General features: G+C 37.4%; 1 protein-coding gene across 1 annotated transcript in view; it reads left to right on the forward strand.

Annotated features, from left to right (window-relative positions):
• The first annotated feature begins 3,343 nt into the window (after positions 1-3,343).
• The window catches only part of Idh (isocitrate dehydrogenase [NADP] cytoplasmic), a 60,412-nt gene continuing 49,045 nt past the window's right edge, over positions 3,344-14,710 (forward strand). Inside the window, exons 1-2 of the mRNA XM_083117671.1 lie at positions 3,344-3,605; positions 9,546-9,585. Coding sequence (XP_082973797.1) covers positions 3,590-3,605; positions 9,546-9,585 — 56 coding nt within the window. The 5' untranslated portion in view covers positions 3,344-3,589. The remainder of the gene's footprint in view (positions 3,606-9,545; positions 9,586-14,710) is intronic.

A 14,710-nucleotide genomic window follows, 5' to 3' on the forward strand; every position in this document is an offset into this window, starting at 1 on the left:
ATTTTCCTGAAAACATATTCCTTTGATTTCGATTTCCCTCTCCCAGGGATTGGCGTTTGCAGATTATGCTAGAAACGGTGCTAAGTGCCAACAAAGATCAAATTGTGCTTGGTTTAGTAACATTTTGTTGAGGTTGGCATCGCTGATTGAGGAAAATCTTGGTGGTTCCTCGATTCTCGCCAATCTTCGTAACCTTTCCCCACTCCCTTGCACTGCCCCTTCCACCCCCCCCCCCCACATCTGTCTGTAGGATGACCGCGGAGGTTCCTCAGCGAGCGGCCGAAAAGACTGTGCGTCCATCGTCTTTGGACTGTTACTGGGGGAGCGAGAGCAGTAAACTCTTGACACTGACAGTAGCTAACCTAGGGAATTGTACGTACATTGCGCTCATAATTTTATAACACGCATTAAACCATATGATTAAACTCCTACAAAATAGAGAACTGGAAATAAGTAAAAAATGGACGGTAGGAAGTTCATGGAGGTTCACTTCCTACATGGAGGAGTCGACCTTGTCTGAAAAATGAGCATCGATTGCTATGCGAAGTGCTGACGCCACTGCACGTCACTGTTTGCGTATTTGCAGACGTGAATACAAATAAGTAAAAACAGGATTCTTGGTTGAAATAAATATATTATATCGTCTGTATTGAAACAAAATTGCAATCTATGCATTTGAATGTTTGGGGTCAGGTTGCAAGAGCACCCGCAGATGGGGCCAGGGGGCACTTGCCTCGCCCTTGAGACATCTGCAAAACTTTAAATATGAAAGTGTAGCGTGAAACATAGACGAGTGGTGCCACAAAAGACAGCAGATTAAGTGGTCTCAGATATCTGTGCATCGTGAAAAAGTACAAAAGACAAAGAATTGTTAATCAAAAAAGTGATTGATGTTTATGGAAGGGAAGCAATGCGATCCTGTTTCTATTTTAATGGTGGACTCAAGTCTCAACGTAACAACAACGCCAAGGTTTTTGAATTCTTGTTTTAAGTCCACTTTGTGCACTGATAGACTCATCGGGACTGGACCTACAATTTAAAGTGGGATCCAAACCACTGTGCAATGTGCCTCCATCGGGTATCGAACCCGGGATCCCTTGATTAGAAGGCGACGATGTTAACAATACTAAGCAATTTTCAATTTTTAATTGTAAATAATAATAATAAATTATAAAATATGAGTTCTATGATTGGAGCGCAAGATTAGAAATCTCACTTATTCCTTAAAAAAAAAAAAGTCATTTGGGTGCCTGACTACCATGCGAGAGACTCCGGGTTCGATCCTCGGTGGGGGAGAACCGAGATTTTTCCCACCTGTTGAAGCGGCTCTAGCGCCCACCCAGCGTCGTATAAAGTGGGTATCTGGAGGACACTTTGGGGTAAAGGATGCCAGGGATGTGGTGCTCATCACATCAACCACACCTTCGGCCATGATGAAGAAAGGGTGGGGCTCTAACTTCACACCCCTATACGCCTTCATGGCGTGGCGCTAAGCACAGGAGAGCACTTTAGTTTGTAATAAATATAAATATACGAAAACTTATAATATGTACCAGTAACGTAAGTAAATGACATGTTAGTCTTCACAAAATATTTTATTACAATTAATGATCGATTTGTGTAATTTGGTTGCAAGAAAATTTTCAGCAGAAAGTAACTGCAGATGTAACTTACATTTACTATTGAAATACATGTAACTGTAACTGAGTTACTTTTTGAAACGAGTAACTGTAACTGTTACTTTTTTTAAGGAAGTAACTATAACTGTAACTAGTTACCTTTTTAAAAGTAACTTTCCGAACACTGGCAGCTTCCAAATGCTGACAAGTCTCTACATAGTGCTCAAGTTTGCTGCGACAACACTGAAAGCTCAAGAAAAGTTTACGTGCAATATTATCAACAACAGGGTTATAGAACATTCTCCGTCTTCCTTTGATAAATATTTCTCTCCTTAAATTATCGTCACATTATTCAAGAAAGTGAAAATCCTAATTTTATCTCACCTTGGATAGGCGCTTTTAACAATAACAGGTTTATAGAACATTCTCCGTCTTGCCTCGATAATTATTTCTCCTTAAATTATCGCCACATTATTCAAGAAGACAAAAACCTAATTTTATCTAGTATAAACTGATAAAAATTCTGGACTGCTCGAGCCACCTGATCCCACCTTGGATACGCCGTAGTAACAGTAACAGGTTTATAGAACATTATCCGTCTTTTCTAGATAATTATTTCTCTCAAGTTATGTTCACTATATTCAAGAAGCCTAAAGCCTAATTTTATCTAGTGTAAACAGAAAACATTCCTGAAGTGGGGGGGGGGGGGTGCTCGAGGTCCCCTGATTCCCACCTTCGATGCGTTATATTAACAATAACAGGGTTTCAGAACATTCTCCGTATTGCCTCGATAATTATTTATCTCCTTAAATTATCGTCACATTATCTTATTTCACACCACAAGAAACAAAAAACCCAATTTTATCTAGTGTAAACCGAAAACTTTCGGGAGGGCTCGAGCCCCCTAAGCCCCCCTGGATATGTGCCTGGCGTCATGTTGCCATCTTTTCCTGTCTTTGACGATTTTTTTTAGGCCGAGTTTGCTGACACGCGCGTGGCAGCAGTAAGAATAAGCGTCAAATTTGCTCCTGCCACGTAATTCGTCTGCTAAGAGGATGTTACAAATCTTAAGAACAGATTAAGACGAGAGAAATGCAAGTTTATGATTAGTGGGAATGAATGTGCAGGTAATTTAAAACCTTTTTCTTTAGAAAGCATTTAGCGATATTATTTTAATGCTAACAGAACCTAACTACGAGAGCATTTAGGTTTATTATTAGAAGAATGCTAAGGGACCTAATCTTAAAACATTTTTGTGTAAGTAATATGCTAAAACTTAACACTATGTGTTACAGACGTAATTGCATACTTAGCATGATGAAATCACGATAAAACAAAGACCGAGTCTGCTGCCACGCGCATCTTTTTTGAGGTTCCAGCAGAAAAAGAACGTGGCAGCAGACACTACCCTTTTTTTTATAGGAATGCTAGGCTAAAATTCAGTTTATGACCTCTACCACTTCTACCAACCCCTCTTTGGTACGCCACTGCACAAACAGTAGATAAGATTCTAAAGTACACTCCGGAAACAATATCATGCCTGCCAGCTGAGAAGTCACTCTTCTTCACATTCTCCTCCTTCATATTAAACATTATTTATTTTATGGTAATATCCATATAAAAAAGAAGAAAAATAAACTAGGATTTACAAGAGTGAATTACTCGATCATGGTTGGCAACGCTGAGTAACTATGATGACTTGACCAATGTGACGTAATAACCGGCATATGATTAACCAATGAATAAAGCAATAAAGCCGTTCATGTGTATTCCATGCAAATATTTATATCAGAAGCATTAGGTGGAGCAGGACGTTCCGTCACCACGAGCTTGAAGGCCGGTAATTTCGTCTGAAGTTGCTTGTTTAAACGTAGAGAAACATTAGGGACGGAAAATTGATAAATCTTGATTAATTTTTTCATCGCAATAATAGTGAAGTAGCTGGCGAAAGTTCACTCAACTCAACTACCATGGGAAAAATAACAGGTTTGTTACTGTATGCTTACTGGTGTTTCTTAACCATATATTGCATCCCGAATTAAGAAAAAATAACTTTTTGTGCTATTTTGGTTGCTGCTTATATGTAGACTTAGTTAAAAACATAGTTTCATTTATTATTTTGAACCTGCCATTTAAAACTACAGAATGTTCTTCGTGTGTAATATTTCCTGTTTTTCTCTTAATTTAAACCTAACGAACTAATAATATTAACTTCTTATTTATAATCGTTGATAGAAACAGTGCAGAATTTCCTTTGCACTAATCCAACTTCGGCTATGCCGAGTCATTAAAATTTATGTGAAGTGGAACGAACAATACTTCCGCAATGACGAGACATTTTTTAGATTTCAGTGTAATAGGGCCCACAGTAGTTTGAAATATATATACATGTCAATAAAACTTGCAGAGAAATCCGACCTCAAACACCCATGCATGGAAAGAAATAAAATACACTGATCATGACTATGCAACTTTTTTTTTCTGTTAATGGCACTGTGCTCACCACATAGGTGTAAATTCTTTAATGTGTATTCACGTTTTTTTGATCCAAGTAATTGCAATTTTTTTTTTAAAAGTTTTTTTTGTAACTGAAGAACGTACGTTTCCGCAAATGGTTTGTGGGGCTATGTGTCAATGGTTCGTGGGGCTCTACGAGAATGGTGTGTGGTGCTACACATATTTTTTTCGAAACCAATTTTTAACTATTGTAACCTATATGTGACCCTACCTAACCTAACCTTACCGAAAATGGTTTGTGTGGCTATGCGTCAATGGTTGAATTTCTGCTATGAAACATTCCCATATCACACAAAACACCTTCCAGATGTTAGACAATGCTACAGGAACTTATTACCGTAAGTAGTTTCTTTTGTAAAAATGAAGAAATCTGTCCGGGGAATATCAGATTAGTACCCTGAATAAATCATAGGTTATGCAAAATGTTTGCTTAATTGGTACGCTGTGTGTAAATAAAGTAAGGTATGTGTATGTTACGTGGATAAATTTACGATCTTAAGTGTTGAGCACCTTACGGGCCCAACTTCCGATTGCTGGATGCTTTTGTGATGAAGTTTGGATAGTTAGTTTACTCTTAGCCTTTAAGTTGGGCGAGTCGATTTTCATTAGGTTTGATTGTCTTAATATTTCAGATTGACCTTTCCACTTCTTTAGATACAGTTTTTAATGTGCAAAAAATTATGTCAACATCTGCAATTAATGTGTGCAATAGCTTCTATAATCCACTTTTCAGGAGTAAATGTCTTCGAAAGTAACAATTTCCTTGGGCCCAAGTTCCTTTTGTTTTATTGCAATTTCATCATGCTATGAATGCAATTTTTACATGGTTCGATTTCGATGTACATACTGCGGAGTTTTAGCATTTACTTAAGGTTTTGTGCAATATATGCTTTCGTGGTTAGGTTCCCTTAGCATTAAAATAAAGTCCCTAAATGCATTCTACGAAGGTTTTGATTTACTTCTACATTCATTCCCACACTTCTACGATATTTACTGTCGCTTGTCGACTGAGAATATCTTGTCCATGAGAAGTGCGTAAGGTGATTTTCAAGTTGTTTTTTTCAACATAAATAACTCATTACTTTAAGGAAGGATCAAATTTCGTGTGACAATGATTTCCAAAATTCTACGATAATTAGTCTTTGTGCTAGGAGAAATCATAAAAGAATCGGAACTGTTACAGTTTAATGATTTTTTTTTTGAAGTCTCCTAGGACAAATAGTAATTATTGCAGAATTGTGGCAATGATTGTCACACTAAATCTGAACCTTCCTGAAACTAATTAGCACTGTTTAGGGGTACTATTATAGTATAAGGGAAACACCTATAAATCATATTTTTTACATTGCTAACATACTATTTTGGAATGTGGAACATTTCCTAAGGTGAAATAATGCATTTCTAACTAAGATAATGTATATTTCTTACATTTACGAGTACTTACTGTTACTTGTTATTTCGATTCTGTAACACATTATGGTGGGCGACAGCGTACTAGTTCAGGATGCGTTGTGAGAGTGTTTTGTCGATTTATGCAGTGTTGCAACCTCGTTCACTGTAAAATACCTACATTCTAGCCTGGATTTGAAATTATGCTAATACGTCTCAAACCATTGACGTTAGCCCCAAAAACCATTTTCCATAAGGTTAGGTGAAGTTAGGTTAGGCAAGCATAGTTAAAAAAAAAATACTCGACACGTCATGTTCTAGTGAAAACACGGTGAGGCTGAAACACTGGTGTTGCATCATCTTAACACACGGAACATTGTACTCTCGTGCAGAAAGCAAATGGTGGCAGCAAAAATAGCGTGTTTGACAGATTTTCTCAGAAAATGACATTTTTTCGCATTAAAATGGATCACAACTAGATTCACAAACTTCCACAACGCTACAGAAAATGATTTCCGTAAGTACTTTCTCCTGTAAATTTGAAGAAATCCGTTTCCCTTATACTATAATGTTACCCTGTTTGGGTTTCTGGGAATAGGTATTTATGGTCGAAAAAAAAAAGAAACAACTTAAAAATTACCTTATGCATGGCTCCATGCTTCCCATGGACGAGGCAGTCTCCATTCATAGAAGATAGATGAAGTAGCGTAGACTAGTAGGAATGATTGTGGATGTAAATTGGAAGCTTCCTGAAAGTAATTAGCACAGTTGGCTGTTCGAAGAAGTCCAAGTTATAAGCAAAAAGAAGACATAAGAGGTACCTTGCTCAAAGATTGAAATTCAAATTTTCTTTATTAAAGGGCGAGGTTCAGCCTGTGGCTGTTCTCCCACAGTTTCGCATCTGCATGCTACTGCTGTTATTCACTTGTTCCTGGGGTCTTTCTTATCGCATGTAGGTCAAACACCTTCACAGTTATGTGAGGTTAAATTCTTTCATTGTTAGGCTAAACGTAGTGTATTTATGCCAAGAGATTTATACCTAACAATCCTAACCTAACGTTAAGTCATTCTGCACTTGCATGAAGACGTAAAATACGGTGGTTAACCAAGATGATATTTAACTTACGTGCGATGAATCATACCCGTAACTACGTACAGTAGACGAATTGCTGGTGGCAAGTTAATAATTGTATAGGAGTACATGAAAACCATTCTCAAGGAATCACTGGAACTCCACAGTATGTGTTAATGGACATTATTCTGGTTCTAACCACAAAATAATGTGTTTGTAGCATTGTAGTGTTTGCAATTAAACAAAAGGAACTAGGGCCACTGTAAGTTATTGCAGACATTTAACCATGCATAACTGATTTCAAATTACATCCCAACTTTGAAATGTTCGATGGTGATCTGATTCTTGTACATGCTTAAGTTCTACATAAACCAAGTTTTTCAGCATGCTTGTATGTACTTATTGAACAGGTATGATAAATCCTTACTAGAGTGCGCGTCAAATCTCCTGCATATGACCTTGAACGACTGAACAGCACCAGCGAATCACGGATGTGCAGCGTTGCCTAGTTCAGAAGCTGTTTCACCTCGCTACTAAATCGTGTACCTGGCGCTCGGATATAAATAGATTATTTCAAGTGTCAGTAGTTCAACAGATGGAAAGATAATGAATTCGCGAGTATGTACGAAAAACAAACGTGATTGTAGCTTATACCGTTCCCTCTGTAGAAGCAATGTTATTATAAACGTATTTGCATTGTATCCTTTTTGCTCTCCCTTCGTTCCTGTTGCATTCTGAAACTTTCCGATTAGCTAAGGGAACAGGGCACGTTCATTCCCAGTGATGGCAGAAGAAGTTGATGAAGAGGATACCGTCATTGTTCGTTTTTTTTTTCATGCGTTTAGTGGGTGTGTGCAGCATGTCGTTGAGTAAACCAAGTGGTAGTGATGGCGAGAGAAGAGGGAAAAATACAGTGTTGTACGAAGCCTGGCACGACAGGTGATTTTTCAGGTGTACATTTTTTTTTTAAAAAAAAAGTGTTCGAGTGACGAACAAATAAGTAAAATTGACTTTAAGAAGTGCCAGGATGTAACAGCTCAAGCGTGTGGTGTGAATCAAGCTACCGTTTCTCGGATATGTTCGGGGGCAAAACAATGTGGATCGGGGCCTGCTCCAATGTTTCAATAACCTAGACTAGAAAGCACATTAATATACCGAAAAGAACGACAAATTTAGATGACTTTGAAAAAAGACGTAGTTCGTAGAACAGTCTTTGAAATTTACGATCGTGGCGAATTTTCTACTACCAAAAAGATAACGTACTCTTTACGGGACAAAATATCTTACAAAGGCTCTACAACTTCCACCTTGAGAATATTGAAAGAATTATGCAGTCCCTAATCAGGTATGTTCTTTTCTCCCATTATGTTTATTATATGTTATATTATCTAATGTTCCGTGCTCTCCGTGACAAGGCGTTTCGCTCGACGACGCTGTCTCTTTCCGTGTGAGATTTCGACATGGCACCGCTGCAGTGCGCTGCTATTGGCTATCGCCATATGCAGGAGATTTGACGCGCACTATAGCTACAATTTCCGTGCAGAAGTCTTTCTGTCCTATACATTTCCACTTAAATGTTGGCCCAAGTTCTGATTTTATCATGGTACACAGCCAGTTTTTTCATGGTTCAATTTCTATTTTTGTGATATTACTTTTAGAATGCTTCAAATTTACTTAGCACCATTTACAGTTCTGAAAAGTCTTGTTTTTTTGGCAAAAACAAGATTTAAGAGGTACATTACAAAATATCGGCACTTCCATTGACAAGGCATTACACAATACTACTGGTAACAAGAGGATTGAAAGGTTGTCGTGCTTGAGAACAGCACCATCATGATGAAATATTGGAAGCATTTGGGGAAATGGTAACACTTTCATATAGGTGAGACGGATTTCTTACTTTTTACAGGAGAAAGTACTTACACAAATCATTTTCTGTAGCATTGTGGAAGTTTGTGAATGTAGTTTTGATCCATTTTAATGCGAATGCATATTGTTGTCTGCGAAAATCTCTGTCCGACATGCTGTTGCTGCTGCCGCCATTTGCTTTCTGCATGAGAGCACAATGTTCCTTGTGTTAGATGACGCAAACCCCGTAGTCAGTGTTTCAAACCTCACAGTGTTTTCACTATAACATGATGTGCCTAGTTTTTAAAATTTTTTAAACTATGCTTGCCTAACCTAACCCAACCTTACAGGAAATGGTTTGTGGGGCTAACCTAACCCAACCTTACAGGAAATGGTTTGTGGGGCTAACGTCAATGGTTTGTGGGGCTAATGTGAATGGTTTTTGGTGCTAACATGTATTTGTAGGACTACCCAATACTAAAAACAAGTTGTTTCGCAAAATTGATGATGATGGTTTGTCGACAAATTTTAGAAATCTGAAAGTTAAGAATTGTGTGTAAAACCTTTCTGCCCTCACCCTACTAAAATTTCATCACGATCGAACAACTTGTTTTTGATTTTTAGAATTTCAGAGAAAGTGATAGTTTGCAATGCTAAAAAAAGGCACTTTTATTGTTCTCACCACGATAAAAAATAGAAGGCATACTCAAAAAAGATTTGATTAGCATAGATTAATGCAGAATTGAGTAAGATAAATTTTGATGTAACCCATTTTTATGTAGGTCTACTGGTTAATTTTTAATTGGAGTCCAAACTTTGAGTACCTATAATTTTTAGTCTGACAGTAGTCGAATGCTTTTGTATTTTTGCACCTTTCTTTCCTCTACATGAATGCAGTGCTTTGTAAGTGAAATAAAAAATATTCAGAGAACCGTGATCTATGATCCACTTTTAGGGTTGAAAGTTCTCCAACCCTATTATTAGTTGCCACAACTTACAAATTCAACACTATTTTCAACATAACTTAATTGAATGTTCTTGTGGCATCCTAGTCTTTAGCAAGTGCAGCACTAATATTTTTTTTCTTTTCTTTCGCACAGCTGGACCTGTTGTAGATATTCTGGGAGATGAAATGACAAGGTATGTATGAGTATTGATACATCAAATTTAAGATTGTTGCTTGACTTATTACAGTGAATATTGCTGCTGTTGCTGGACTGTTTAGTACTGAAAAAAATGGGGGGGGGGGGTGAGAGGCTGCTAAAAAAATTAAGTGTAAAGTGCAGGATGCAGGCCTGAACTTCATGTGTTCATATTGTACCATTTAATTCAGGAAAAAAATGGTTCGACAAGTTTTCAGACTTTAAAAATTGCAATTTTTATTTGATAACAAATTGGAGTAGCTATGCAGTTCAGTATACAATTAGCAGTGTGATACGAGACAAGTTCACAACCAAATAGTTACTGTTGCCAAATTTTAAGCATTGCTTTCATGGCATTACTACACCTACATTTATTTATTTAGGAGTGTAAAATGACTTTTGAACCATCTTGTATATAGAACTTTGTATAATCCTGTTTGAATTCAAATGATTTCAACTAGGATGACAACATTATTAGGGTTTAGTTCTGTTTTTGTACTACTAATTGGCATCTCCCCTGAAGAACAAGACAGCATTTTACAGAAATTCCTTCATGGTTACTGCTACCAGGGCGTGGAACCTCCCAAATAACTTAAGAAACTCTGCTTCTCTCAGCCAATTTAAATCAAAATTAAGAAATCATCTTCTGTTGGAGTTAGGAGTACTGGAAATAAAATAAAATTAAACCTTTTCGTGTAAACTTGTAGGACCAACACCTACTGACTTTTTCTGTAATTCGAGTATGTTTGTTATGTGTGTGTGTGTTTGTTTTACATGTATTTTTTTTACTTTTCTTACAGTGTATATGTATTTTTCTGTTTTTTCATTTTCTTTTTTGTGTTTTTCTTTTCTCTTTTTGAGTGTTTCTCTTCTTTTGGTATTTTAATGTTTTTTAGTTTTTATATATTTTGCAAACAGTTGGCTATTATAATCAATTTATAAAATGTAAAGTAGAGATGGTTAAGTGGAAGGCATAGGCGTAGCTGCGGGGTGTGCCGGATGTGCCTAGGCACACCCTAATGGGTTGATTTATCAAAGAAAATTAAAGACAGATATTTCAATAAGAGAGAAAATAAGCGGCAGTTTGTAAGAAGTTGAAAATGTCATTACTTGGTACAAATGTGTGCATTATCGCTGATGAAACGAGTGTGTATAGATTTTCGATTTTTTTATGTCATTGGAGAAAAAAAGATATTTACTGCATTCTACTCTGTACTGCAGTGCCTTTCTTCTATACCTGTCGCAAGCTGCACGTGTGAGAGAGAGCTTTCTCCAAGCTTACCAAAGTTAAAACTAAATTAAGAGCAACTCAGAAGCAGGATAGATTGGAAGCCCTGCTCTTGCTATTTGTGGAACAGGAAAAAGCTTTGTCTATTGATATAAATGAAGTTATTGATGAGTTTAAGAACATTGTATCTTTTGCCAGACGTCTCTTGTTATATGTGATGTGTATTTTGATGTATTTGTTTGTAACATTTATGAACATTTTGTGTGTGTGTAATTTCTATGCAATTTGATTTTTTCTACTACATATATTCAGAAATTTTCAACACTGTCATTTAGTGAATTTATATTCCTTTACAAACATCAGTGCAGTTAAAGAACCAAGTGATTGTGTTGCAAAATATGCTATTAAATAGGTACAAGACCTTATTTTTTAATTTGTGCACACCCAAATATAAAGTTCTAGCTATGCCTATGGTGGAAGGCCTTAACTTTGCCATCCAAAACAAGAAATAAATAAAATAAATAAGAGTTTAGATCAGGGCATGAAATTTCAAGTTTGAAGTCAGTCGCCGGACTAAAATCTTTGGTTGCCACTATTTTATATTGATAAATAATAAAAATATGAGCAATTATTAAAAAGAACATACCTTAGGAATTAATGTTAGTGTAGTTCTGTTATTCTGCAGCTGCTGGGTCAAACTCTGATGGTGGGGGAGGGGGGTCCATTTACAGAAACTCAGAGCAAATCATCCAGTGTCTCAGTCTTCAGAGAGTTCCTGTAAGTAGTCTTGAATCAGTTGTGACAGCTGAAACCTCTCTCACATGAAGCTGTTCTCACTGATAGAACAGCACAAAATGTCAAAATCTGGAGCAAATTGGGGAATCTTGTTGAACACTCCTCACTGTGAATCATCTCCAGCATCTGATTCAAAGTCAGAGAAGGAAACAAAAGTTTGTATTCTGTCCACTCTGCTAACAGAACATCCATTTTCTCATTATAAAGGCTCGGGTTCAAGTACATGTAGAGCTTCTTTATTTCTTCTATCTCAAACTGAAGAATATTTTGTATGGGAGGCCAACCCAAAGTGTCGAGAACATGCAGAGATGCAATCACATCTGTTGATATAGATTGCAATCTTTCTGTGATGTACACCTTTGCATTGTTAATTAAGTTTCCTCTAACAGTCTGAAACTCTTGCTCTCCATTTTGAATGTTTGTGAGCTGCGCATCCCTGTTCTTCCCTGAAATGGATACATGGTCCAAGAAATCTTGTTTGCTTGGTCCAACATTAGATTCTATGTCATCCAATGTTCAATTCTTATTTTCAGAGATGCAATCAAAAGATTCTTATTTTGTAGTGCCACGCTTAAAGGGTTCAATTTCCTGTAGAAATCCAAAAGGAAGTACAGAAGCTTAACAAATTTAAATTGCTTCAAACTTTTCAGTAAACCCTTAGGTTTAGTGCCATCATTATCTTTTCCATGGGCCACCTGTTCAAGATGGGTCACAACAGCTTTCCATGATTGCAAGAGAGCTCTTACAGCACTTTCTTTGCTGGCTAACCAACTATTAGTGTGGATATCATTCAGTTTTAGAATTTCTTCTATAACTTCTGTTATTTCTCAAGAGGTGAAGTCTTTTAGCAGAGCCATGGTAATACTGAAAAATATTCCTAATCACAGAATCAAATGCTCTAAGATATTCAACTTCACACGCATCCAGCTAACTGGAAATGGTGTGCAAGACAGTGAATATTTATCATTTTATTACAAATAGCTTTCATTTGCACAGCCAATCCTAATTTGTGCCCGACCATATTTGCTGCAGTACCCAAGCCTACAATGTAACACTTGTTTCTGTATTTACTTGAACCTATTGCCTTATCTAAATAATCAGTTATGGCTGTGAAGTAACCAGCAGAAGTAGAGTTTGGAAGCTCTATTACTCCTAAAATGTCCTCCTTGATGTGACCAATCATTTGCATCCACATATCAAACATACACATCCATCAATCAGAAGGCTGATGTATGTATTTCTCTGGAACCACTTCACTCACAGGCAACTACCACCAAACAAAAAAAAAAAGAGATAAACAGAACGAACGTTACTGCCACATCAACCAACGTTCACGAGTGCATTTATCACATTCTTTTGTCAACAAAGACTGGACACTGGTGCGCGCAAGAGCAGTTCACAACTGTGAAAACAAGATTTTTCCATGCACAAGCAAGGAGTCTCGGTTGGGCCACGGTCTGCTCCACTCTACCCCTCCCCTCCCTACCTCAAGTCCGCGTGGTCTACGTTGCACACATACTTTCTGCAGTGTCATCAATTGGAATAACAGAGTGGAGGAAAAGCAAAGCAGGGAAAATGGGTGGGATTGGGTTGCATGTGCATTCAAAGTGGTAGCATCCCAACAGTTGCAGAAATATTGTGCCGATTATATGCTGTCGGCGTTGAGTGGACATGGGGGTTTTCAATTGGCTCGCTTTCCAAAACCCTGTACAAACGTTGGATTGAGATGTTCGGGCGTGTTTGACACACATTTGAAACAACGAAAATTTTAGTCGCCAGCCACAAACGTTTGGTCGCCAATGGCGACCTGGTGACTGGAAATTTCGTGCCCTGGTTTAGATGATGTGATGTATGTCATAAAGTATGCCTCTTCAATAATTCAGTTCCATATCCACCTTGTATTCAAGGGGTCCTGGGTTTGGTCTCCAGTGGAAGAATGTTACATAGTGATTCAGATATCATTTTAAGCTGTAGGCCCTGTACCAATTAGCCTATCTGAGCTAAACTCTGTACATCATTACATAAAGAAATAGAAAAAGAAGTAATTTCTCAACCTCCAAGTATGAGGGATTTAACTTTTTGATTATGTGTTAGTGTTAAGGCCAAACATCTATGTAAGTGGAATAGGGTGGCTACTTGCTGGGAATTCCGGGAATTATGCATGAATTCTACTTGAATGTTTCTCCGTAGACATGAAAATTTACAACTTTTATTAATCCAAACCCTATTCAAGTTATACATGCCTGAGGCAAGTTTTTCAAAGTTTAGATTTCATTTTTATCTAGGAAGGCAACGAAAGCTGTGTGAAAAATAAAACAATCCATTTACTTTGTTACTGTCCTTTCCAGAACAATCTGACAGATGAAAGATTAATTGCAAGATATCTTGAGGTTGCTTAGGTAAATTTGAGTTTGACAATTAACACTTTTTTGTAGATTAGTACGTCTCGTAACATCTGTGACTTGTGTTTGTAGATGTATTTCGAGTCTGATCATGTGAAATTTCAAACAGTGGCGCAACTACAGGGGGCATTGTCTCCCCCAACCTTGGATGGAAATGAGTTCTGGGGGGGCAAGGGAGACAAACATTGATGGCCAAGTGTACCTGCAGGGGGCAATTACCGCCCACAACTTCACTTTTTTCATGCAAATAAAAATTATTTTCATAAAATTTTCTTGCTTGATTCGCTCGCATTTCCTGCTTTTCTTAGTCTTATCAAGTTTATAAACATAGCTAGGGGGTGGACGGAGTTGGTCCTGGGTGCCGATCGATCTAAATGAAAAAAGTTATAAAATTGATGATTGATTGATTTGTGGTTTTAAGTTCACTTTATACACAGAAAGGCTAATCGAGACTGGACCTACATTTTAAAGTGGGATCCGAACCACTGTGTATTTGCCTCCACCGAGTATCGAGCCCCAGGACCCCTTGATCACAAGGTGACGATGTTACCGCTACACCATCGGGAAGGCACAAAAAAGAGAGAATGCATTGGCATCCCGTGAAATTATTTATGCCCTATTAAATCAATATTGATTTCAGCCTTCCAAAGTTTAGATCCAAAAATTTTCTTCCTCACTTCACTCGCATTATTTCATTG

The sequence above is a fragment of the Lepisma saccharinum genome, chromosome 2, assembly GCF_977018435.1.
Source record: "Lepisma saccharinum chromosome 2, izLepSacc3.1, whole genome shotgun sequence".
In the NCBI taxonomy this organism is placed as follows: domain Eukaryota; kingdom Metazoa; phylum Arthropoda; class Insecta; order Zygentoma; family Lepismatidae; genus Lepisma; species Lepisma saccharinum.